General features: G+C 39.7%; 1 protein-coding gene across 4 annotated transcripts in view; it reads right to left on the bottom strand.

The window, feature by feature from the left end:
* Positions 1-10180, bottom strand: part of APH1B (aph-1 homolog B, gamma-secretase subunit) — a 53463-nt gene extending 43283 nt beyond the window's left edge. For 2 of the 4 annotated variants that reach the window (XM_036903090.2, XM_036903089.2), the window contains exons 1-4: positions 9942-10170; positions 8447-8617; positions 3565-3635; positions 2641-2763 (exon numbers count right to left, since the gene is read on the bottom strand). In XM_036903090.2, coding sequence (XP_036758985.1) covers positions 2641-2763; positions 3565-3635; positions 8447-8617; positions 9942-10054 — 478 coding nt within the window. In that variant the 5' untranslated portion in view covers positions 10055-10170. Of the gene's footprint in view, positions 1-2640; positions 2764-3564; positions 3636-8446; positions 8618-9941 lie in introns of all 4 variants that reach the window. The other 2 variants (XR_008992625.1, XM_057488874.1) reach the window with 2 other exon arrangements.
* Between the last annotated feature and the right edge of the window lie 15936 nt (positions 10181-26116).

Raw genomic sequence — 26116 nt, 5'->3', positions numbered from 1 at the left:
ATAAAAACTCACAGATTTAACTGAAAAACTAAAAATGAGCTACTGCCTAAATAAACAGTAACAACAGCAGTTACAAATTATATATATAACAAACACAAACATATACAAATTTGGGTTATTCTTTTTAAATGCAATAAAAAGTAGTTTCTTAACTGTAAATTCAAAATTAATGCTGTGAAGAACGATGCTATACAAATAAGAAACTCTTGCACATGATAAATAGCTGTTCTTTCAGTCACAGCATGGTCAGCCTGCCGTCCTAATTTAGCTAAAGACATTAAAATACTTTGCTTTCTTTAACTTCTCCCCTGAACTTATAGAAATTACAAATACAATCCCCAAACTGCTAAACCATTTTTCTTTCACTTTTTTCCAAAGAAATCATTTTAAGCCAGGCTTCTGAAAATAAACTAGCTTACTAAAGGGAATTAGCACCATCTAGTGAACGAAGCTGGCAGAAAAATAAGCTCCATTAGGAGAATGCTACTTGACAACCAGAAGAAAATTGCTTATGTAATGGTTTAACAGACCAATTTCAGAAAACATAGAAAACTGTAGCAGTAATACCCATCCTAATTATGTTTTGTTAATTTATATTGGAGTCTAACAGACTTTAGCTATTAATGATATATTTGTTCTAAAAATCTAATACTCATAATGATGAAGAAAAACTGAAGAAACAAAACAGCGACAAAATCACAGACTCCAAGAAGGGACTAGTGGTTACTGAGGGGGAGGGGTGGGAGAGAGTGGGTGGGTAGGAAGGGAGAAGGGGATTGGGGGTATTATGATTAGTACACATGGTGTGGCGGAGGTCACTGGGAAGACAGGTGTAGGACAGAGAAGACAAGTAGTGACTCTGTGGCATCTTACTACACTGATGGACAATGACTTCAGTGGAGTTTATGGGTGGGACTTGATATGAGTGAATGTATAGTAACCACATTGTTTTTCATGTGAAACCTTCATAAGAGTGTATATCAATGACACTTCAATAAAAATAAATAAATGAATAAGTAATAATAAAAACCTAATACCCAGTATTAGAATTATTAAAAAATTGCCAGAGAGGGTATAATTATGGAATGTTTAAAAGGAAGATAATTTCCTATGCTGGAGGCACCACGAAATAAGAACAACCCATTCTCTAATATACAGCAGACACAAAGGGCTTTGACTTTATCCTAGAGACCTGGGACAGCCGTTGCACATTTTTGTATAGGGCTGATTTGTTTGGTGGGGGCATACAGGATAAATTCACATGGTAATGTGTTGAGGAAAGATCAACTAGTCAGGAGCTGATGGTTGTAATCTAGACAGGAGATGCCAAGGCCTAAACTGAAACGGTGAGCAAGTGTCAGCTGGGCTTGGGGCTCACTATAACATGCAGAATGTTTCTAAACTACTGCCACAATTTTTAAAAAATTTGGTCATACCTTCTTATAGCTTTTCTATTATTATCTTAAACTCTGCTGAAATGCTTATTCACTTTCTTTGTCTTATTCCCCCTACTAGAGAGTAAGCTCCTTGAAGACAGAAATTACTTTAGCACAAATGTTAAATAAATGATATTTAATTAATAGAATGTGTGCATGGGATCCCTTACTTTAATGATATAACTTGAACAGATAAAAAAATAAAATGGAGTTTTTAAAAACTATTTTTAAAAGATTCTTCTTGTGGAATTTAGGAGAAATCTTATGTTAATTATGCAAATTACCAACTCTCAAATATGTGATCACTGCATCATGATGACAATTTGTATCTGGCTGATGAAAAAGCTGTTCAAAATGAGTTGGTCCTTTTATACTGTATCTTTGGATAAAAAAGGTCAATTCACCCATTATGACTTTCTCCTCTTGATTTCTTTTTTTAAAGAATATAGTATGATTGATTTTTAAATGTTCAAAAGCAAGAAAACTAAATATTATTTTTTTTCCAGAGATACAGATGAAAGTAAAACCTTCATGCTTTACCTTCAAAACAAAGCATGTATAAATGTTAAAAAACAAACTCTAAGACCTGGTTAATCTAGGGAGTTAATACCACAAAATCAGGGCAATAGTTACTGGTGGTAAAGAAGTGATAAGCAACAAGGAACTCTAGTTTCTGCTAATGTTCTAGTTCTTCAGTAACAGGGAAAAAGGGTTGTTATTCTTGAAAATGATACATATATGTTTAAATATACATTTTTAGATGTCAGACATCACTTCACATTGAACAAGAACCATTTTTAACCCCTCAATTTCAAGATTAAATTATACGGCCTTTCCCAAATAGGGCCAAGATAAATTAATTAAAAATTAGGGCTTATGCTAAAGATAAATGTAAACTAAAAAAAAATCAAGAAAGAACAAATAGTCTTTAAAAATTAACTTGTAATATATCAACTATAGAGCAACATTATTAGTACAGTAAAACAAAAGTAAATTTTATGCAAGATAAATTCCACTCAAATTCTAAAATACTTTAACCAAAACTTTTACTTTCTAGGTCCTTTACTTCTGGTATCTAACAGTATTTTGCTTTTAGAAGGTATAACATAAACTTCTATTCACTTGAATTCCTAAGCTAGGGAACTCCATTAAGGGTGATCATTTAGACCAGAAGCTTCAACATTCAGAGTCACCAGGCACATACCTGAATTCAGGAAGAACTGGGGAGAGTCTCCATGAATGCCCACCGTGCCCGGCCCCAGTGAGTCAGACAGAGTATTTACAAAGGAAAACACTCCACTCATGATTCCAAAGCCCAGGCCAGAAACTAAAGAGGAAGAAAAATACTGTTAAATCCTTTTCATGCTACAATTTCTCTTCAAATCAAATTTCCAAGAACCAGATACTATTTTGTTGAAGGGGAAGAGTTACACATGATAAGTGGCTGGCTCAGAAAAGACAAGTGCTTGGCTAAATGATGAACTAAGAGAGAAGAGGTGAAGAGGAAGGGAAATAAATAGTGGAACGTAGCAGAGAAATTAAAAGGAGAGAAAACGATCTAGGAAGGCACAGAAGCAATAGGTGGAACAGAGATGGATATCATGCTGAAACTTTGGGTTTATTTTCTAACAGTTTGTCGAATTACATTTAATGGCTTAAAACTGGAACTGAACTTGAGGGGTGACTTAGTACCGTAAGGACTGATCCCTGGGACAAATTGGGGTGAACTCAGCTCAAGAATTTATATCCCATCTTTAATAAAACATAATTCTGAAAGAAAATTATGCAGAGGTATTAACTGTATTAAGATGAAGGATCCTCCTGGTACAGCTAAAGTCATGGTAACCATCCAGAGAAGATAACAGTAACATCACTTAGAAATTGTTAACTAGAGTGTATACATATTAAAAATCTAATTTTCAAACCTGGTTAATATTTAATAGACACACAGATAAGGGACACCTGCAATCATAAAGTACCCTGGAAAGCTAAAAAAAATAATGTACACCAATAGGCCAAGGAACTAATAAAATACTGTAAGAAATCTATGACGTTTGTGAGAAATCTTGTATAAAATCTACAAGTCTGATTTTTTCTTAATGACAGACAGCACACAGTTTTAATTTACCATAGGCCAGCAATCGCATAGAGGGTGCAGTCTCATCTGGGTTTATACTCTTCAAACCCTCATTGGCTTTTCTAAAATAAAACCACACAGATTTTTTTTAATGAAAATGTAGTGTATCACGCAAATACACAAGATATTTCAAAATCCAAATACTTACTGAGGCTTCTGATCAGGCAATACTCTAAAATCTATTTAAGTAAAACAAAGCAAATTTTCAATTAACTAAAATCAACCAAAATTTCCAACCAACTTTTGTCTTTATCTGACCTTTGCATAGAAAAGAAAAAAATAAGAAAAATGTAAGAAAACAAGCCATCAGGGAATGAGTTTAATAAGAAAAAGAGTAACACTTCTGACTACTTTCTGAGCTCAGTAAATGTCTAATTTAGTATCATATGGCCTCTACCACTCAGAATTTTTTCCTCCTCCCAAAGCATGTATCTTCAATCTCACTTTTGTTGGTCCTTTGTTACATCTTCCACCTGAATTACACTGTTTTGCCACTTTCCCTTCTACCTTCTACTCTGTAGAACCTAAATTACACTCATGCTTCAAAATCTAGCTCAGGCAGCAATTTCTCCAAGAAACCAGCTTTACCAACAATTGGTGATCACTCACCTCTCCTTACTCTTAAATCCTACAACACTAATGATCTGAACTCTCATAGGAGCACATAATCATATGGGTGTCTGATTCTAAAATACTTGTTTCATGTCCCCAGACTTCAGGGAAGAAATAATCAGGAATAAAATGATGCCCTCATAAAAGGAGGTTAACTAGATTAAAAGGAGATTAAGAATACCTGAATGAAACATTAGACTACTGCCCAATAAGAAATGATCATCAGAATGATCATATCCATGCCTCCATTGCGGACAATTCGCAAACTTACCATGAGTTCCTGCCCCCCATGCAGATATGTTAGGAATGCAAGGTGTGGATGGTCAGTTCCACTATTGTCATTATTACTAAACCTTGTTGACTAGAAATTCTGCAACAATGATCTTGATTCAAAGGATATTCAAATTATATTTTTACTATAAGGCATACTTATTAAAGCAATAAAAGAACCAAACATTTTAGAATGATTTTTCAGCAACTGCTGTAACAAAAATGAGTTCTGTTGGCTCTAGGAGTAGAAAATTAAATTACGCAAAACGTACTTATATTCTGGGTAATGTGTTAATTTCAAGAAATGCACATTCACTATACTGTAGTTGGCCTACTTATTACATAAATATAAATACCATAGATTATGTTAAATTATGACAATGCAAAATTTGACCAAAACAATAATAAGGGTAATGAAAAAAGTCTTTTGCTTTCCTGTTCTCAAAAGAAACAATTTTCCATTACAATGCTCACCATTTGGTAGCAAAGACATGAGCCCAGACAACTGACTTTCATCTTCTTTCTCTGGAGCAGTAACCAACTAAAATGTCTAATTTTCCTAAATAAAATAAACTTGCCGGTCACGGCAATGTTGTTAAAGGCTAATTAAAACTTAGAGAAATATATAATCGTAATAATCTCCATCAACAAATGAATATAACGGTATAATTGATTTGAGAAATTTTGGAGGACTTGTTTTACATAAATTGTTCAGTAATGAATAAAAGATATTAGCTATTTGGCACATCAAGTTACTGCTATCACAAATATATTAAACACATAAATTCAAAAATGTAATAAACTTCCTCATTCTATGTTACAGGTTTGTGGGAGGAGAGGTTTATGGCACTAACAGTTCTCAATGCTAACATTAGGAAGTGAAAAAGTAGAAACACCAACAGTTTTCATGTTCCTGTTGGACAGGACACAAAACTAATGATGTAAGGGACAATGTTTTTAATTGGGCCATTTTACTTAAGTGGAACATTCTTTGTTTGCATTTATTATTGTTTCCAAGAAAAAAAGAAAAACCCCAATTTTTAAAATGTAAACTTTGAAAAACTACCAATAAATCATACCATATTTCTTGTTTGTTCTGATTCTTTTTTTGTATGTATGGGTAAGAGAGGGACAGTACCAAGGAACATGCATATAAATGAAATATACCATTTTAGAATTTTTAAAAAGTAGACATATGCCTTTAAAGAAATTGCAGCAATGATTAACATTTTTTTCTATAATAAAAAATTTTCTAAACTTAGCAAATATTCTGGTATCAGCATAAGACAAAATTGAATTGCAAAAACTTAAATCCAAGCCAAAAAACATTCTAATGTATATTTTAGGCAATGTATGGGACTATGATCTATTTTTTGGTTTTTGTTTTTTTAATTAATATAGAAAGAGCCATTACTTGTGGCCACATGCCAATTTCTTACAGTCCAGTTCTTTGCTAGGCCAAAGTTTGAATTCATTCATTCATTCATTCATTCAAGATGAAGTACTATTCCTAAGGCCTGACCCATGAAATAAATTTACATTAGACTACAATGATAAACATTTTGATTCAATTCTATATATGTAAAAAAGACTGCATTTTAATCTTGGCACCAAATTCAGATCCAGAAGTTTGACCTAGCAGTAGTTGAAATTTAAAGTTCAAAACCTGTTTTGGCAGTGGAGAAAGTCAAAATATTGTTTAAACCAAAGTTCCTAAATTTGAATGTAGTGCAGCATAAGACAGCAACTTACATGTATCTATATAAATGTTAGTCATGAATGAAGTACCATAATAATTCTCAAACTTATTTCAACACATAACTACATAACATCCAACATTTCTAAAATTTGCTAGGAAAATATTGTATAACATTCCCAAAGGCTTGTTAAAGATGCATTTTGCAAAGCAAACAATGGCACCTATTAATACAGTTTCGTCCTAGTAGCTATTAGCAAATTTCCAAAGGTCCTTTCAGAGGAGCAAACATGGTTTTTCCTCAGGAGGCCAAAGAAGCTCCTCTGAACTTGCTGGCCTGAGAACCTGCAGACTGACAGTAATTCCTTGTGTTTGTGGCCCTACTTTCTCACTGCCCTCATTAAAAATGCCAACGCACATGCAGCTTATAGTCCTTGGGAATCATAGGTTAATGCTCACAAAGGTTCATTTCAGGTGGAAACTGTGAAGAAACAAGGTAGTAAAGAACAGAAGATATCCATTTAGCTACTCCAACTAAGTCAGGTTTTAGAACCTGAAGTCTTAAGGGGTTACCAAACCCATGTCCTGAACTGTAAAATCTGTTGGAAATTAAGTTTGTTTCAAAATTAGAGCTATCATAAGTGAAAATGCAAAACCAACATGAGCCAATGATGCTGCTGACAGGAAAAGCCAGTGCAATCTGAGGCTAAGTACAGAGTCTGCTCTCTTCATTACTTTGACCACAGTGGAGTTCTGGGCTGGGTCCTAACCACAGGCAAACTCCAGGCACTGACAAAAAGGGGTGTATATACTGACTACAGAGACCAGAAAAGATATGGAAGCCACATCCATGTCTTCTGAGGGCCAGGTGAAGAAATGAGGAAATGAGGAAATGAGGAAATTGCCTTGAAAGAGACAAGATGACAACCATTTAAGAGATTTCATTTGCCTGTGTGCGACAGAGTTCAGAAAGAGGGAGATGTTGATTACCTTAATATATTCTACAGTTAAAATTAAATTTTGGAATGGTAGTAATTGCCACAGACCAGAAACATTCAACCACAGCTGAATGTCCATCTGCTAAGGCTATTGCATTCCCGAGGAAACTTAATGTTATCTTCGGTACTTGTTTGCTGATCTTTAATATTTCGAAGAACTAATGGAATTTTCATTTTTAAACCTTTTCTAAGATACGACTTTTCCTTCTAAACAATGGCTTCCTGATTTTCTATTTATAATTAAATCTCGTTATTAAATTTCCGTATCTGTTATTAAAAGCAAAAAGTAAAAAATACAGAAGGCCTACCATATTGGCAAGAATAAATTGTCAGAAGCCTATTATAAGAGATGTTGTTGAGGTTCTGTCTTAGCTACATCCATGACATTCCTGGAGTTCCCTAATTATCTCATTTGCAGAAATGAAGAGATGGCACACTTATCACTCTACTAAGTAAGTCTCACTACATAATCAAAGCCAACCTCATGACTGCCTGAAAGAAAACATGGTTCCAAGTTCAAGCTGTATTTCAAATCAGTGATTTCATGTGAGGTCCTCACGTATCCTACAGATGACCTTCTTTCTGACCTAAAAAGGGAACTTGTGCTCATGGCTTTTATAAAAATGTATTTTTCAATTACAGACATGAAATCCCATGAAATATCCCAAAAAGAACCCACGATTTCCCCCAGTACAGTAAAAAATACTGGTAGGCATAATCTCAGTATGAAGTACTTATTTTAGGTAGTGGCAAAAAGAAGCACATATAAATTCTAACCTAGAGCATTTTATTTTTAGGTACATACAATAAAATGTACAAATCCTGGTGTACAACTTAATAAATTAATATAAACACGTGTCATACTCATGAAACAATCACCCACGGAAGTTTCTGTTGCTATTGTTTCAATGACCGTTTCTCTATTTTTCCCCATGGCACTTAGTATCTTCTCATATACAATGTATTTTCTTGTTCATGGACTTGTCTGTGTCTCTTTCTGCTATAATATAAACTCCATGAGGACAGACTGTCTTTTAATCATGAGGCATCCCCAGTGCCTAGGAGAGTGCCTGGTATTAAGTAAATTCTCAAGAAATATTTTTTGAATGAGTGAAGGAAGTAATGCCCACAAGTTAAATTACTCAATATTTTCAGGCTGAAAATGTATAACCACTTGGCTTCAAACTAAGCAAGAAGGCATGGACTCTCAAATACCACACTATATTAATGTTTCAAACTACCAAATCATAATTCAAATATAACTGGGGAAAAAAGGTAAAGTAAATATATTACTTACTTTAAAAGTTTATAATATGCAAACCGGAACATTTCTTGGATAAGGACTGAGACTAACACTCCAAAGATCAGCATATATTTCTGTACTGGCCCATTTTTGTTGTCGGTAATGATTCCTGCCATGAACCAAACAAAGGAGGAAAACAGCAGAGACACCAACCAGAAGAAAGCTCTGAAAATTAGGGGAAAAAAGTTGCAAGTGCACAGCATTAATGACTTAAAAGAGAAAAAACCTTGCTTGAGAAGGGACAAATTTCCTGACTCTTTAATAAGGAAGAAAAAAGTCTTCATAAAGTGATGCACTGAGCAACTGTTGTTAATCAAGGATGCATTTTCCCTGGCAATGAACATGTAGTCCAAAAGGAATTTTAGATTTTTTTCCCCCCAACAATCAGTCTTTTTCAGCTATCCCACTATTTGTAAGTTCATCTGCAAACTATCTGCCCAGCACTGTCTAGCTGGAAACTTATTTGCTACTCTTCCTAATTAATGCTTTGCCCATTGATGTACAAATATATGTCTTTTCCAGAAAAAAGTCTACATTTCTATTAACAGACTGACTGGTATAAAACCCAGAGATTGAAAACCTGTGTTCTGATCAAGATCAGTTTCCCAAGCCTGGGTTTCACAGCATTCCTGTAGATTTTCATGATTATAACAAGTTTTACAAACCTTTTTTGCTCAAATCCCTGTTGTTTTTTAAATGACACATGTGATGCAGCACTTTAATACAGTTGTGAGAGGCGAACAAGCTACGAAAAGGTGAGATTTGTGAGAGGCGAACAAGCTACGAAAAGGTGTGAATCATTAGCCTAACCTTGCTGTTTCTCCAGTGCCAAGTTAAGACTGAAGAGTGGAGGCGGACGTGGAAAGCTCCAGTAAGAGCTGTCAGACAGGTGAAAACTGGGATTAGGACCACATTCAACCACCAGAGTTCGGTATTTACCAAGCTCCTGCAAGGTGATGCACCGACAGGTGCTTCGGTGTTTTCACAGGTTGCCACCCTTTGCCTGCACAACTTAATTAGCTGGGGAGCTTTAAAACTAAAATCCGTAGCCGGAATCTCAACACCTAAACATTCCGATTCAGTTTATCTGGGGCTGAAGTGTGCGTCAGTATGTTTTAAAGCACCTGATCCCCAGGTGCTAATGGCTCTTAATTCCTTTGAGGTTACGGATGCCTATGAAAATCTGATGGAAACTAGGGACCCACGGGCCCCAGGCAAAAACTCAGGAGCCAAACACCAGGGGTTTCTGAGACCCACAGCGCCAGCTCCTTTCCCCAGAGCCCACCCTGTGGGGTCGCGGGGCTCTCGCTCTTTTCCCGCCGCCCCTCGGGAGAGGGCGAGGAGTCCGAAGGCAGCGGGTCTCGTTGCGCCCCTCTCCAACCCTTCTCCCTCCAAAGCCCAACAAGGTCGAACCCTTCGGTGAGGTAGCGGGGGCCACAGGCGGGGGCGGGGAATCCCGGGTCCGGGTGTCCCGGCGCAACCGCCTCACCCGACGATGAGGAAGATGACGCGCAACGGCTCGGTGGCGATGGTGAAGATATAGAGGGCGAGCGCAGGCCCGAAGGCAATGAAGGCGCAGCCGAAGAACACGGCCGCCGTCATGGCGACCGCAGAAGCCGGCCCGGGGGACCGGGGGGGACGCGAGGTGCGCCGGGGGCTGACGGAGCAGAGTGCGGGGAGGGCCGGGGGGACCGATCGGGGGCGCGGCGGAGGGACGCAGCCGGACGGTGGCAGGGGTGGGGCGCGTATAGGGGGCGGCCCCGGGGCGGGGCTTAGGGGCCGGGGGCGGGGCGCGGCGGCGGAGCTGAAGCGGTGGGGCGAGGCGGGGGTGGGGCCTCATCGCCTGGCTTTCCGCCCCGCCCAGCGTGGAGGCCGCCGAGGCAGAGCCGCAGTTCCCGAGCCCTGGGGCGGAGTTCTCTGGCTTCCGCCGCGCGGGAGCCGCAGGTCCCCCTACGCCTCCCCACCACCACGCATACACATCGGTCCGGCCACCGGTGCTGTCCGCGATGTGACTAAAAGGAGGGGAGGTCCCCAGCCGGCTTTGGAGCCAGAACCTGTAGGTCATCTAAAAGAAAACTTTAGCGCAGGACAGAGGCAGGATTCCATTTCTAAATAAAAGTCCTTTTAAAAACATTTTTCCACATGCACAGTTGCGGGAATTTAGCGCGCCATCGTATTTAAAACCCAAGCTGGATGGCGGATGTAGTCAATGATTCTGTTAACATCTTTCTACTTTGATAGATAGTTACTGCACTAGAGGGGGTGAGAATTAATAATGGGTAACTGTTGAACCACTGTGTTGTACACTGCAACCAATATAAAATTGTATGTCAACAATACTTAAATTGAAACAAACAAACAAAATCCAAGCTGGGATAACGGTGAGCCAGGAAATAACTCACAAAGAGTAAAAGGATGAAATAGTATTGGTCGAAGCTGTCCTTCTCCAGGTTGTTTTGGTGAGCTGGTTTTGTCCTTCCCCGCAACACCAAAGTCTTCTTAAAGGTAGTTTTGAAGACTTTTTCTCATCACCATATTCACCCTTATAGTAAGATAACATTTCCCTGCTGTTTTTACATGCTCCTTTTTTCCACCATTAACGTGAACTCTTGAAGGGTAGGGGTTTTGTTTTGTTCTTTGTTGTTTCTGCAGGACCTAGAAGGTGCTCGCAAAGTATCTGTTAAATGAATGAAATAATTTAAAAGTGGAACTTATAAACGTTTTTATATTAACTTAACAATTTCTGAGCAGTTTAAAAATTAAAACCAGAAAGTTAAATTATCTGTTCACTCACATCTAAGATTTTTTATCCATATTTAGTGGGAATAATCATGGGATAGTTTAAGGATGATGCCTGCACAGTGAATGCTGTATAAATGTTAATTATTCCTAGTAATTCTTTAATGTTTATCATGAATGAATAAAGCTCCTGGAAATCAACACTGAAAAGACAAACACCTCTAGACAAAAATTGGGACTGGACTGAAGATGTTTTGTGGCTCATCTCTAAAAATGGACCTTCAAATAAGACAAAACTGCAGGTATTCAATTCTTATGATAAACTGTCACTGAGGCAGGGCAGGGACATGGAACAAGCATCATGATTAACTTTTCCTGCCTATGATGAAAAATGCCAAGATATAAATAGCATAGGAAGAATAGGAGGGACTCCCTCTTAGGGCTAAGATTCCATTTTAAACACCAGGAAGTTAAGAGGTAAGATTCCTAACATATTCTGTGGTAATCAGACAATAACCTACCCTGTCTTAGGGCAGGGCAAGCAGTCCTGATATGTTCCCAGTGCCTGAGGGAAACCACTATCTTGGAGAAGAACAGGATCAATAAATTCCTTGTGTTGTCTATCTTACAGAATTATCTAGAGGACTGATTGACGATACTGATATAATGTCTCTCACCAGAGCCAGTGAGCATGAGACCATATGTCAAGCCTACACCTCCCCTACCCTCTGCCCTTTGCCCCATTCTTGAAAGCCTTAGAAGGCAGAATCCTAAACCCTTAAGTGCACCTCTGAGGTTGCCTGCACTCCCCTTTCTTCGAGTGTGTACTTTTTAAATAAAGCCTTCTTACTGCTCAACTTCTCACGTTGTGTCTCTGTACTCTTCCAGTGGTAAACATCTTTGTTACCTTGCTATTTTCACTCTATTTTCTAGACTTAAGCACAAGTCTTCACTCTCTCTGTCCTACTTCACCTAAGTAGGGAGGGGCTACTGAGAGATCTGGTTTGGGCTTGCAAGTCCCCATCACCTGGGTGACCTGGACAGAACTGTGGCTGTACAATCATGCTCTTTGGTAGCCTGCCTGAAAGTCTCCTTTCTTTGCCTTTGAGAAGTTGTCAGAACATAATCTCACTCCATCCAGTGCTCTGCAGCTCCCCCAAATCCTGGGGTGGTAGGCACTTAGTTCCCATGCCATGCACACCAAGGAGACACTGGATGCCAGGTGGCTCTGGCTTTAGGAGTTGGCAAGGGATCTGCCCTATGCCAAGCAGTTCAGTGAACTTCCCTTTCCTCTCTGTCCTTCCCTGCTCACTGCTGCCTACAAGGCAGCTGCCATCCCCTACTGCTCTCTTTTTAATGAATTACTTACCTACACTCTTCCGAGAATTCTTTCTTGTTCAGAGTCAAGAACCCTCCCCTGTCCAGGTTGAGGTTTCACCTGGTGTGCAGGGAGACACCTCCCCAGATGCAGCTGCCAGCCAACAATAAGACAACTACAGGTATTCAATTCTTATGATAAATTGTCACCTTTGCCCCTTTAAAATTTTTTTCCATTTACTCCACAGAATACTACATTTTGAAATCTTATCCAGCACCTATTGAAACTCAGGTTGAGACAACTGTTCAAAATGATAGAGTGACTCAACATTAGGTAGATTCTTTTGGTTCTATTCTGAATCCATTATTAAATGCAAGGCCATTACTTCAGCTCCATGTAGAAATGCCTTCACAGAAGCGTAATGTACTCATGCCCCTGGAGTAAATTAAGATTTTTTTATACAAGAAATGGCCATTTACCGTTTTTCTGGCATCTTTTATAAAATTCTTTCATTATCATTGTTCAATATCTCTAACAGATCCATGCTTTACTATTTGAGGTCAGGGCTAGAAAAAAGTTTTGTTTCTCCTGATAAATGCATATGCTCAGCTTGAGCACTAACTCATCATATTCAGGTTTTATCTTGACTCTCAGGAAGCTTAGAGCTACATTTAATAGTCAATTATAATGACTGCTTCCTCTTCTTTTAAAAAAAATTGTAATTACTGCCATGACTTCAGAATGTCTTAATCTTTTATCCCTATTTTAATAATTTGATAGCCCAAGTTTTAACCAAGATCTGTGTCTTCCTTAAAGCTGCCTCAAATACTTCAGAAGTAGGCAGTGCCACCATGCAAAACTGTAAGTTGGGGAAATTTGTATTCATTGTTTCTTGACCATATTTCAGCCAATTTTGGTCCCCGAGTCCAGTTAAAACATGACAAGGCAATGCAACATAAGATGAGTCTGCCCGCTTATCTATGAAAATCTGTGCAGATACCTGATGGAGTAGAAAAGGAGAAAACAATGAGACAAAACTGGCAAAATCACTAAGAAAACAGTCAACTTCAGCATTCATGGTTATTTACTAGAAAAACCTATTTCAAGCTTTCTCTGAAAAATGGCACCTTAACATTTATATAATGCACTGCTGTTTCAAAAGACTTCTACATTTATTTCAACAGTTTTGTTTACAACTGTGGAATTTGAAGCTAAGTAGCAGTGCTATTGACTCCTTCAGTTCTTATGAATGTACTATAAGGCTTCCCCAGTGACTTGAAAGCATAAGGTACTAAGTGATGTTGGGAGTTAAGTCTCTAACAGGTGACTGGAGAAGGAGGCAGGCACACACTAAGGATATGGATGTAGACTGTGGAGAACTCCTTGAAACTGAGGGTGTGTGTTGGGGGCGGGCATGGGAGGCAAAAAGCAATACCACATTTTAGCAATTTCTCAAGTAAGGCCTTGATGTACCTACAGTAATCCACAATATGCTAATGAATTCACTTGAGCTGTGTTTTCTGGTAGTGCTGATAGATTCATAGTTACTCAACCATGCATTCATTCATTCAAAATTAGTAGCATGTTGAATGCCTACTAAGTATCAGGGACAATGCTAGGTATTGGGAATGTTACAGGTTGCATTTGCTTTCAGTTCTTGTCTCTGCTGCAACAAATAATTGAAAGGCAGAGACACAGTAGTGAAGCAAGGTAAAAGTTTTATGTGAATACACTCCAAGGGAGGAGAGAGTCAGAGTCAAGATAGACAAAGGCTCCAAACTTTTATGGGGGAGGGTCTACTTATCACTATCTAGCTGGCACTTCTGTTGACTGACAGGGTGAGGTCATTTGATTGACAGCTGTAGATACCTGTTCCTCTTGGTGTGCATGTCTTTCTCCGGAATGCACACAGAAAAGCCCATGGTGTGATGGGAGCAAAACTGCAATTTTATTTTATTAAGATCATGAGGTGGTGTGGTTTGGGCAGTTATTAAGTTTTGTTCAATTGTGCCCGCATTGAGGTTGGGAACTGGTTGGAATGGGTTTGGCCTGGTCCCAATAAGCAAAAAGTTATCTCCCTGCAAAGCCTTTGTTGTCTTCATGTGGGACCCCTACCTGGGCAGTTTGGGCAGTTTCTCCTTGAGCCTTATCTTCCCCTTCCCTGGCTGCTCCTGTCTATCTTTCTGCTGAGCAGGAATATACTAATGAAACAGATGTGCTCTGGAGCTTACTACAGTCTAGTGAGGAAGCCGGACAGGCAGGTATAGATGCTATGAGAACATACAGGGCAGGGGTAGGGCACCCAAGCCTAACTTGAGAGGTTTTGCTAAAGAAGGTAACACCCACTTACTCAGGTCTCAGCTTAGGAGTTAGCAAAGCTAGGAAATAGGGAAGAAATGGGGTAGAAGGGAAAGGTCTCAGAAGTGGAAAAAAGCAGGGTATTTCTGAGGGACGGAAAGTAGTTCAGGATGTCCTGGGAATATGAGGAGAGGAACAAGAGATCAGACTGGAAAGGCCAGCCAACCTAGAGTTTACCTCAAGTCATGGGTTTATCTAGGGGAGTGACACTATCAGATCTCCTTTGTAAAGATATGGAAAATGGGACTCCAGATAGGACATCTTTGGCATACTGCAGGCATGAGAAGACAGTGGCCTCAATCAAGGAAATAGCAGTCTGGGAGAAGTGGACAAATTGAAGAGATTTAGGAATTTAATGACTGATAAGCTACAGGGCCTAAGGGAGAGGGAAAACACAAAGAAGATGGCTTCTTAAAAGGTATATATATATATTTTAATTAATTATATTTGCTATGGGGGCGTTCTCATATGCCCCTGGAACTAATATTGGAGGGTCTTAAATTTTGAGGGTAGGAAACAGGAAGAAAGGGAGAGGGCTTACTCAATTTATCAATATGTAAGCAGTATTCTGGGTGGTTTATACTATTAAAAGGAAATTCTTCTGTATTTAATAAAGATTAAAGTAGTGTAAGATGTTTAGCGAAGATTAAAATAGTATAAAGCAAGGGTCAGAATAAAAACCAGATAATGAAGCTTCTCTTTTTACTGCTATACTTACTAAGGCACTGATTAATTTACCTGAAATTTTCTTTAAATTAAAAAGTAAATGGAGAATAAAACATCTCCTAAATTACATTTAGCTTTTTTCAGCAACATGTTAATTTGATGACTGTTGAGGTTCACTGATTCTTTCAGCATTTATTAAACACCTAGTGTGTGCCAGGCTCCTTGCTGGGTACTGTGGATACAAAAAGCAAAGACAGACATTGTCCCTGCTCTGTATGAGCTTGAGAGTCTCATTGGGAAGGAAAGTAAGCAGGTGATTCAAATCCAGTGCAGCAAATGATACTGTGGGCGTACAGAAGCAGGGGCTACTAACCTAGATGGGTTGTGGCTGAAGTCTACGCAGAGAAACCCTAATTCTTGAAAGATAAGAAGTTAGCCAGAATAAGGGTAGGAATTCAGCAGAAGAGGCAACCTAAGTAAAGGAATGACAAAGCACTAAGTGTTCGAGGAACTGCAATGACTGGTGACGTTCAAAAACGAGTATGAATTAAGGCATGACAAGATCTAAGGCTGGAAAGAAAGATGTGGGGTTGGCAAAATACTTTATTTGCCAGGCTAAAAAGTTTAGGTTTTATCCCAAGGTTATGAGGTACATTGAAGGATTCCATCTGGCAATGACATATAAGATTCCGTTTTTAAAACCCATCAGCACAGTGAAAACTGGATTGGAGGAAAGTAAGATCAGAGACTGGGAGACCAGTTAGGAGAAGCTGCAGAAATCCAGATAAAAGATGAAGCCTGGGGGGGCGGAAGATGGCGGCGTGAGTAGAGCAGCGGAAATCTCCTCCCAAAACAACATATATCTATGAAAATATAACAAAGACAACCCTTCCTAGAATAAAGACCAGAGGACACAGGACAATATCCAGACCACATCCACACCTGAGAGAACCCAGCGCCTCGCGAAGGGGGTAAGATACAAGCCCCGGCCCCGCGGGAGCCGAGCGCCCCTCCCCCCAGCTCCCGGCGGGAGAAGAGCAGGCAGAGCGGGAGGGAGACGGAGCCCAGGGCTGCCGAGCACCCAGCCCCAGCCATCCGGGCCAGAGTGTAGGGCCCTCGATACTGGGAAAACAGGGCAGCAAGAACAGTGAGCAGGCACTGGAGGCTGGGCGACAGAGGACATAAGAAAAGCGCGCGACCATTTTTTTTTTTTGCTTTTTTGCTGCTTTGTTTTGGCGAGCGCTGTTTGGAAGCCTCAAGGGACAGGGACCCCAATATTAGGGAAACAGGGCAGAAAGACCGGTGAGCAGAGGCCTGAGGCTGGCACCGGAGAATAAAGAAAAACGAACGACCACCTTTTTTTTTTTAAATAAAAATTTTTTTTTTTTTTTAATTAAAAAAATTTTTTTTTTCTTGTTTTTTTTTGTGGTCGTTGTTTTGTTTTGGCGGGTGCTTTTTGGAAGTCTTAAAGGGGCAGGGCGGGCCACTTAATCCAGAGGTAGGGAATCCGGGACCTCTGGGCACCCTAACCCCTGGGCTGCAGGGAGCAGGGAGGCCCCTTACGGAGATAAATAGCCTCCCAGCAGCTCCTGCTCCAACGCGACTCCACCATTTTGGAGTAGCTGCCCGAGCCAGGCCACGCCCACAGCAACAGCGGAGATTAACTCCATAGCAGCCGGGCAGGAAGCAGAAACCCTGTCTGCGCGCAGCTGCGCAGCACAAGCCACTAGAGGCCGCTGTTCTCCCAGGAGAGGAGGGCCACAAACCAACAAGAAAGGAAGTCCTTCCAGCCGTCACTCGTCCCAGTTCTGCAGACTATTCCTATCACCATGAAAAGGCAAAGCTACAGGCAGACAAAGATCACAGAGACAACACCAGAGAAGGAGACAGACCTAACCAGTCTTCCTGACAAAGAATTCAAAATAAGAATCATAAACATGCTGACAGAGATGCAGAGAAATACGCAAGAAAAATGGGATGAAGTCCGGAAAGAGATCACAGATGCCAGAAAGGAGATCGCAGAAATGAAACAAACTCTGGAAGGGTTTATAAGCAGAATGGATAGAATGCAAGAGGCCATTGATGGAATTGAAATCAGAGAACAGGAACGCATGGAAGCTGACATAGAGAGAGACAAAAGGATCTCCAGGAATGAAACAATATTAAGAGAACTGTGTGACCAATCTAAAAGGAGCAATATCCGTATTATAGGGGTCCCAGAAGAAGAAGAGAGAGGCAAAGAGATGGAAAGTATCTTAGAAGAAATAATTGCTGAAAACTTCCCCACACTGGGGGAGGAAGTAATCAAACAGACCACGGAAATACACAGAACCCCCAACAGAAAGGATCCAAGAAGGGCAACACCAAGACACATAATAATTAAAATGGCAAAGATCAAGGACAAGGAAAGAGTGTTAAAGGCAGCTAGAGAGAAAAAGGTCACCTATAAAGGGAAACCCATCAGGCTAACGTCAGATTTCTCAACAGAAACCCTACAGGCCAGAAGAGAATGGCATGATATATTTAATACAATGAAACAGAAGGGCCTTGAACCAAGGATACTGTATCCAGCACGACTATCATTCAAATATGACGGTGGGATTAAACAATTCCCAGACAAACAAAAGCTGAGGGAATTTGCTTTCCACAAACCACCTCTACAGAACATCTTACAGGGGCTGCTCTAGATGGGAGCACTCCTAGAAGGAGCACAGCACAAAACACCCAACATATGAAGAATCGAGGAGGAGGAACAAGAAGGGAGAGAAGAAAAGAATCTCCAGACAGTGTATATAACAGCTCAATAAGCGAGCTAAGTTAGGCAGTAAGATACTAAAGAGGCTAACCTTGAACCTTTGGTAACCACGAATTTAAAGCCTGCAATGGCAATAAGTACATATCTTTCAATAGCCACCCTAAATGTTAATGGGTTGAATGCACCAATCAAAAGACACAGAGTAACAGAATGGATAAAAAAGCAAGACCCATCTATATGCTGCTTACAAGAAACTCACCTCAAACCCAAAGACACGTACAGACTAAAAGTCAAGGGATGGAAAAACATATTTCAAGCAAACAACAGTGAGAAGAAAGCAGGGGTTGCAGTACTAATATCAGACAAAATAGACTTCAAAACAAAGAAAGTAACAAGAGATAAAGAAGGACACTACATAATGATAAAGGGCTCAGTCAAACAAGAGGATATAACCATTCTAAATATATATGCACCCAACACAGGAGCACCAGCATATGTGAAACAAATACTAACAGAACTAAAGGGGGATATAGACTGCAATGCATTCATTCTAGGAGACTTCAACACACCACTCACCCCAAAGGATAGATCCACTGGGCAGAAAATAAGTAAGGACACGGAAGCACTGAACAACACAGTAGAGCAGATGGACCTAATAGACATCTATAGAACTCTACATCCAAAAGCAGCGGGATATACATTCTTCTCAAGTGCACATGGAACATTCTCCAGAATAGACCACATACTAGGCCACAAAAAGAGCCTCAGAAAATTCCAAAAGATTGAAATCCTACCAACCAACTTTTCAGACCACAAAGGCATAAAACTAGAAATAAACTGTACAAAGAAAGCAAAGAGGCTCACGAACACATGGAGGCTTAACAACATGCTCCTAAATAATCAATGGATCAATGACCAAATCAAAATGGAGATCCAGCAATATATGGAAACAAATGACAACAACAACACTAAGCCCCAACTTCTGTGGGACACAGCAAAAGCAGTCTTAAGAGGAAAGTATATAGCAATCCAAGCATATTTAAAAAAGGAAGAGCAATCCCAAATGAATGGTCTAATGTCACAATTATCGAAATTGGAAAAAGAAGAACAGATGAGGCCTAAGGTCAGCAGAAGGAGGGACATAATAAAGATCAGAGAAGAAATAAATAAAATTGAGAAGAATAAAACAATAGCAAAAATCAATGAAACCAAGAGCTGGTTCTTCGAGAAAATAAACAAAATAGATAAGCCTCTAGCCAGACTTATTAAGAAGAAAAGAGAGTCAACACAAATCAACAGTATCAGAAACGAGAAAGGAAAAATCACGACGGACCCCACGGAAATGCAAAGAATTATTGGAGAATACTATGAAAACCTATATGCTAACAAGCTGGGAAACCTAGGAGAAATGGACAACTTCCTAGAAAAATATAACCTTCCAAGATTGACCCAGGAAGAAACAGAAAATCTAAACAGACCAATTACCAGCAATGAAATTGAAGAGGTAATCAAAAAACTACCAAAGAACAAAACCCCCGGGCCAGATGGATTTACCTCGGAATTTTATCAGACATACAGGGAAGACATAATACCCATTCTCCTTAAAGTCTTCCAAAAAATAGAGGAGGAGGGGATACTCCCAAACTCATTCTATGAAGCTAACATCACCCTAATACCAAAACCAGGCAAAGACCCCACCAAAAAAGAAAACTACAGACCAATATCCCTGATGAACGTAGATGCAAAAATACTCAACAAAATATTAGCAAACCGAATTCAAAAATACATCAAAAGGATCATACACCATGACCAAGTGGGATTCATTCCAGGGATGCAAGGATGGTACAACATTCGAAAGTCCATCAACATCATCCACCACATCAACAAAAAGAAAGACAAAAACCACATGATCATCTCAATAGATGCTGAAAAAGCATTTGACAAAGTTCAACATCCATTCATGTTAAAAACTCTCAGCAAAATGGGAATAGAGGGCAAGTACCTCAACATAATAAAGGCCATCTATGATAAACCCACAGCCAACATTATATTGAACAGCGAGAAGCTGAAAGCATTTCCTCTGAGATCGGGAACTAGACAGGGATGCCCACTCTCTCCACTGTTATTTAACATAGTACTGGAGGTCCTAGCCACGGCAATCAGACAAAATAAAGAAATACAAGGAATCCAGATTGGTAAAGAAGAAGTTAAACTGTCACTATTTGCAGATGACATGATACTGTACATAAAAAACCCTAAAGACTCCACCCCAAAACTACTAGAACTGATATCGGAATACAGCAAAGTTGCAGGATACAAAATCAACACACAGAAATCTGTGGCTTTCCTATATACTAACAATGAACCAACAGAGAGAGAAATCAGGAAAACAACTCCATTCACAATTGCATCAAAAAAAATAAAATACCTAGGAATAAACCTAACCAAAGAAGTGAAAGACTTATACTCTGAAAACTACAAGTCACTCTTAAGAGAAATTAAAGGGGACACTAACAGATGGAAACTCATCCCATGCTCGTGGCTAGGAAGAATTAATATCGTCAAAATGGCCATCCTGCCCAAAGCAATATAAAGATTTGATGCAATCCCTATGAAACTACCAGCAACATTCTTCAATGAACTGGAACAAATAATTCAAAAATTCATATGGAAACACCAAAGACCCCGAATAGCCAAAGCAATCCTGAGAAAGAAGAATAAAGTAGGGGGGATCTCACTCCCCAACTTCAAGCTCTACTATAAAGCCATAGTAATCAAGACAATTTGGTACTGGCACAAGAGCAGAGCCACAGACCAATGGAACAGACTAGAGAATCCAGACATTAACCCAGACATATATGGTCAATTAATATTTGATAAAGGAGCCATGGACATACAATGGCGAAAGGACAGTCTCTTCAACAGGTGGTGCTGGCAAAACTGGACAGCTACATGTAGGAGAATGAAACTGGACCATTGTCTGACCCCATATACAAAAGTAAACTCAAAATGGATCAAAGACCTGAATGTAAGCCATGAAACCATTAAACTCCTGGAAGAAAACATAGGCGAAAACCTCTTAGACATAAACATGAGTGACCTCTTCTTGAACATATCTCCCCGGGCAAGGAAAACAACAGCAAAAATGAGTAAGTGGGACTATATTAAGCTGAAAAGCTTCTGTACAGCAAAAGACACCATCAATAGAACAAGAAGGATCCCTACAGTATGGGAGAATATATTTGAAAATGACACATCCGATAAAGGCTTGACGTCCAGAATATATAAGGAGCTCTCACGCCTCAACAAACAAAAAACAAATAACCCAATTAAAAAATGGGCAGAGGAACTGAGCAGACAGTTCTCCAAAAGAGAAATACAGATGGCCAACAGACACATGAAAAGATGCTCCACATCGCTAATTATCAGAGAAATGCAAATTAAAACTACAATGAGGTATCACCTCACACCAGTAAGGATGGCTGCCATCCAAAAGACAAACAACAACAAATGTTGGCGAGGCTGTGGAGAAAGGGGAACCCTCCTACACTGCTGGTGGGAATGTAAGTTAGTTCAACCATTGTGGAAAGCAGTATGGAGGTATATCAAAATGCTCAAAACAGACTTACCATTTGACCCAGGAATTGCACTCCTAGGAATTTACCCTAAGAATGCAGCAATCAAGTTTGAGAAAGACAGATGCACCCCTATGTTTATTGCAGCACTATTTACAATAGCCAAGAATTGGAAGCAACCTAAATGTCCATCAATAGATGAATGGATAAAGAAGATGTGGTACATATACACAATGGAATACTACTCAGCTATAAGAAAAGGGCAAATCCAATCATTTGCAGCAACATGGATGGAGCTGGAGGGTATTATGCTCAGTGAAACAAGCCAAGCGGAGAAAGAGAAATACCAAATGATTTCACTTATCTGTGGAATATAAGAACAAAGGAAAAACTGAAGGAACAAAACAGCAGCAGAATCACAGAACTCAAGAATGGACTAACAGGTAACAAAGGGAAAGGGACTGGGGAGGATGGGTGGGTAGGGAGGGATAAGGGGGGGAGAAGTAGGGGGGTATTAAGATTAACATGCATGGGGGGGTAGGAGAAAAGGGAGGGCTGTACAACACAGAGAAGGCAAGTAGTGATTCTACAACATTTTGCTATGCTGATGGACAGTGACTGTAAAGGGGTTTATAGGGGAGACCTGGTATAGGGGAGAGCCTAGTAAACATAATATTCGTCATGTAAGTGTAGATTAGTGATAGCAAAAAAAAAAAAAAGGGCAGTTCCTGTGTGGTAACCTCCAACGAGTTCTACACAAGGGTATAAAGGGCATATAAAAGTGTAGGCAAAGGGTCTGTTTGTGTTTATACAGAGGATCAAAGCCTAATTGGGCTACCCCGAAAATGAACTAAGATACGATATGAAAAAGAACTTCCAACATCTGCACCCTCTGGAAGACTCATGCCAGAAGATGATCATCAAAAAACCCCAACAAAGATCCACGCACTGCTACAGCTGTAGATGCACTCATCCCACCAGTTCCTGGTCCTGCCATGGGAATGAGGAAGGAGATATCTAAGCTGGCCTGTGCATACAGTAAAACAACAAAATTGGACTGGATCTATACTGTTGGAACTCAACCAAGAATTTGGAGAAGTGCAAATTGTAGCGCTCCAAAGTCTTACAACTACAAACTATTTATTGTTAAAAGAACATATGGCATGTGAACAGTCCCCAGGAATGGGTTGTTTTAATTTGTCTGATTTCTCTCAGACTGTTCAAGTTCATTTGGACAATATCCACCGTATCATAGATAAGTTTTCACAAATGCCTAAGGTGCCTAACTGGTTTTCTTGGTTTCACTGCAGATGGCTGGTAATTACAGATATGCTTTGGTTATGTAACTATACTCCTATTATGTTAATGTGTGTGTGCAATTTAAGTAGTAGCTTAAAACCTATACATGCTGAAGTTACTCTACAAGAAGATATATCAAAGAAATAATCAATCTTCCCATGTTTTCTTCCGCCTGCTACTTCTATAGCTTTTCTTCTTCCTTCCTAATTACAACCCTTAAATAGAATTCGTGCCTCATATCAAATTTACCGAGTATCATAATTCTTCCAAGTGGTAAAGATACCTCAAGACAAATGCTGGGCATAGAAGCCACAGGGCATAAATATGCAAAGAAGTAAAAAGCTAACTTTTTCAAACAATAAGGCTTCTCTCTCACTTACCAACTTCACATTTCCCTGTATGGCCCCGGAAGATGACTGGTTAGCCAGACACGGGTAAGATTCCTCAAGGGAGGAACAACCTAAGACAGGCACAGTCGCAGGGGGGCCATCAGGTGAGAAATTGGGGATCAACAGAGGTGAGGCTTAGAACCTCACCCCCCCGTTCTGAGAGAAATCTTCTGCATACGTGGATGTTTTATTGCCCTGGTCTAGCTTGGATTAACACATAGTCTACAGGCACACACCTGATCATCTACATGTGCTCTCTTACAACACTAAACTATGTTTTCTACCTTTATCTTGTATCTACCTACCACTTCAGCATTTTATTAAAAATAATAATAATAAAGAGAGAAATGTGGTATCCACATATAAATCAAGTATAAAAACCAAATGAGTATTCATATTTGAACTGACTGTTTATAGTTCATAATGCATGAGCAAAACCGAAAGTTTCTGTGATGACTGCCCTTGTACTGTTCACTATGTAACTTATTCATTATGTAAGAATTTGTTCTACATGTAAAAACTTGTTTGTTATGCCTCAGAAGATTGGAGACTGACAAAAATTAGGCTTGGGGTGGAATAATGATTGTGCATTGAGCATTGACTCCCCTATACAGAATTTTATTGTCGTTAACAACCATTTGATCAATAAATATGAGAGATGCCCTCACAAAAAAAAAAAAAAAAAAAAAAAAAAAAAAAAAAAAAAGGACAGACTTCCAATGGTAAAATAAATTAGTAACCGGGATGTAAGGTATAGCATAAGGAATATAGTCAAGATATTGTAACAGCCTGGTAGGGTGATAGCTGGAACCTAGAATTATGTATATAAATGTTCTACCACTGTGTTGTACACTTGAAACTCATGTAATGTAATACTGTGTGTCAACTACCCTTCAATAAAAAATAATTATTAAAAAAAAAAAAAAAAAAAAGATGAAGCCTGAATAAAGACAGAGGCAGAAATAATGGATGGTAAGTAGGTAAGTTAGAAAGAAATTAAGGATTCAGGACCTTTAAGACATGGAGGTTGATTAACTGGGGATCTAAGTAGATGGTGGAGCTATCTATTAAGACAGGGAAAAGAGGAAAAGAATAGGTTTCGCCTCCTGGGAAGGGCTGTTTGTGGGAATTGCTGGCATGGCAGAGGGAGAGGCGTTTGGAGATTTGGGTTTGAGTTTCAGACATGTTGTTTGATGCACCCGTAGCAGATCAGATCTAGGGCGAGATGTCCAGTATCATCATATTGTTTCCATGTGGTTCCAGCTCCTCCTATTTCTCTCTGATAAAGACCCTTGGGATTACATAGGACCCAGTTAACAATCCAGGATAATCTCCTATCTCAAGATCCTTAACTTTATCACATCTACAAAATCTCTTTTGCTATATAAAGACATAGTCACAGGTTCTTGGAATTAGGACCTGGACATCCTTGAAGGCATTACTCAGCCTACCACAGAAGTTATGGGTGTTTAAGAGCTATAATGAAGGATGAAATCATTTTGGAAAAGTGAGGAATCAAGAATACTGTCACGGAAAGATGAGGGAAGGGAACATTTCTAGGAGGGGGAGATAGAACCGTCAAATGCTGCCAAGAGGTTAACCAAAATAAGGACTGAAATTGTCCTCTAGCAATGAGGCCACTGTAAGCATGATGTCAGGGAAGTGGTAGGGGCAGAGGCCAAACTGGAATATGTTGAGGAATAAACAGTAAATGAAAACGTGATGAAGATGGTAACTACAGGCAACTCTTTGAAGAAGCTTAGCTATGACTGAAAGAAGAGGAAAAAGCAATAGGAGAGAGGGACATGAGGCAAAGGAGTGGGAAGATTAAGGACACTTAAGATGCTAGGAGACAGGGGTCCACAGAAGAGTTTAGGGTATACTCGTAGACAGGTGGAGAGTGTAAGAGAAGGTCTCAGAGAAAGAGCCAGAAGCTCTGCGAGAAGCAGGACGGAGGTGGGAGGATGAATCCAGAAAAGGCAGAGGGGAAGGCAAGGAGCAGGAGGACCCCCTCCACTGCAAGAGGAAGGAGGTGAGGATGAGGGGAGGAGTAGAGCAGCCAGCCCCCGGGGGGCTCCACGCTGGGGAGGGAGGTTTTAGGCTGATGCTCTTCTCTGTGTGGCAGGAGATGAAAGATGCGCTTGTTTACCAAGAGTCAAAGGAAGGAGGTAGGAAGGTTGAGAATAGCGAAGGTTCAGAATGGCCGTGGGGATGAACAGGCAACGCTGTGACTGGGAACACGCGTAAGTACCATGGTAGAACCTGGGTAAGGCTGGGGCCCTGAACCGTGTCATTCAGAAATGAAAACTAGCAACAGGAACTAAATTTTCAAGGACTAAGAAGGAAAGGAAGATCAATTTAAGGCTGTAGCTCTATAACAGAACCTTAGTGTGTTCTGAACTAAATATGAGCAAGAGATCTCACCATTTTTCTAAGTCTTTAAACAACTCTAAATTACACACAGATTTGTTAAAATACTTTAAGTCTACCATGGTTTGAGTAACACACCCAGAAAACTGGAAGAAACATTTTTAAAATGTGCAATCCATTTCAGAGAGTCATGAA

This window comes from Manis pentadactyla, chromosome 11 (assembly GCF_030020395.1).
Source record: "Manis pentadactyla isolate mManPen7 chromosome 11, mManPen7.hap1, whole genome shotgun sequence".
NCBI lineage: Eukaryota > Metazoa > Chordata > Mammalia > Pholidota > Manidae > Manis > Manis pentadactyla.
The sequence above is the reverse complement of the archived record's forward strand: the minus strand, read 5'-3'. Positions and strand labels throughout refer to the sequence as shown.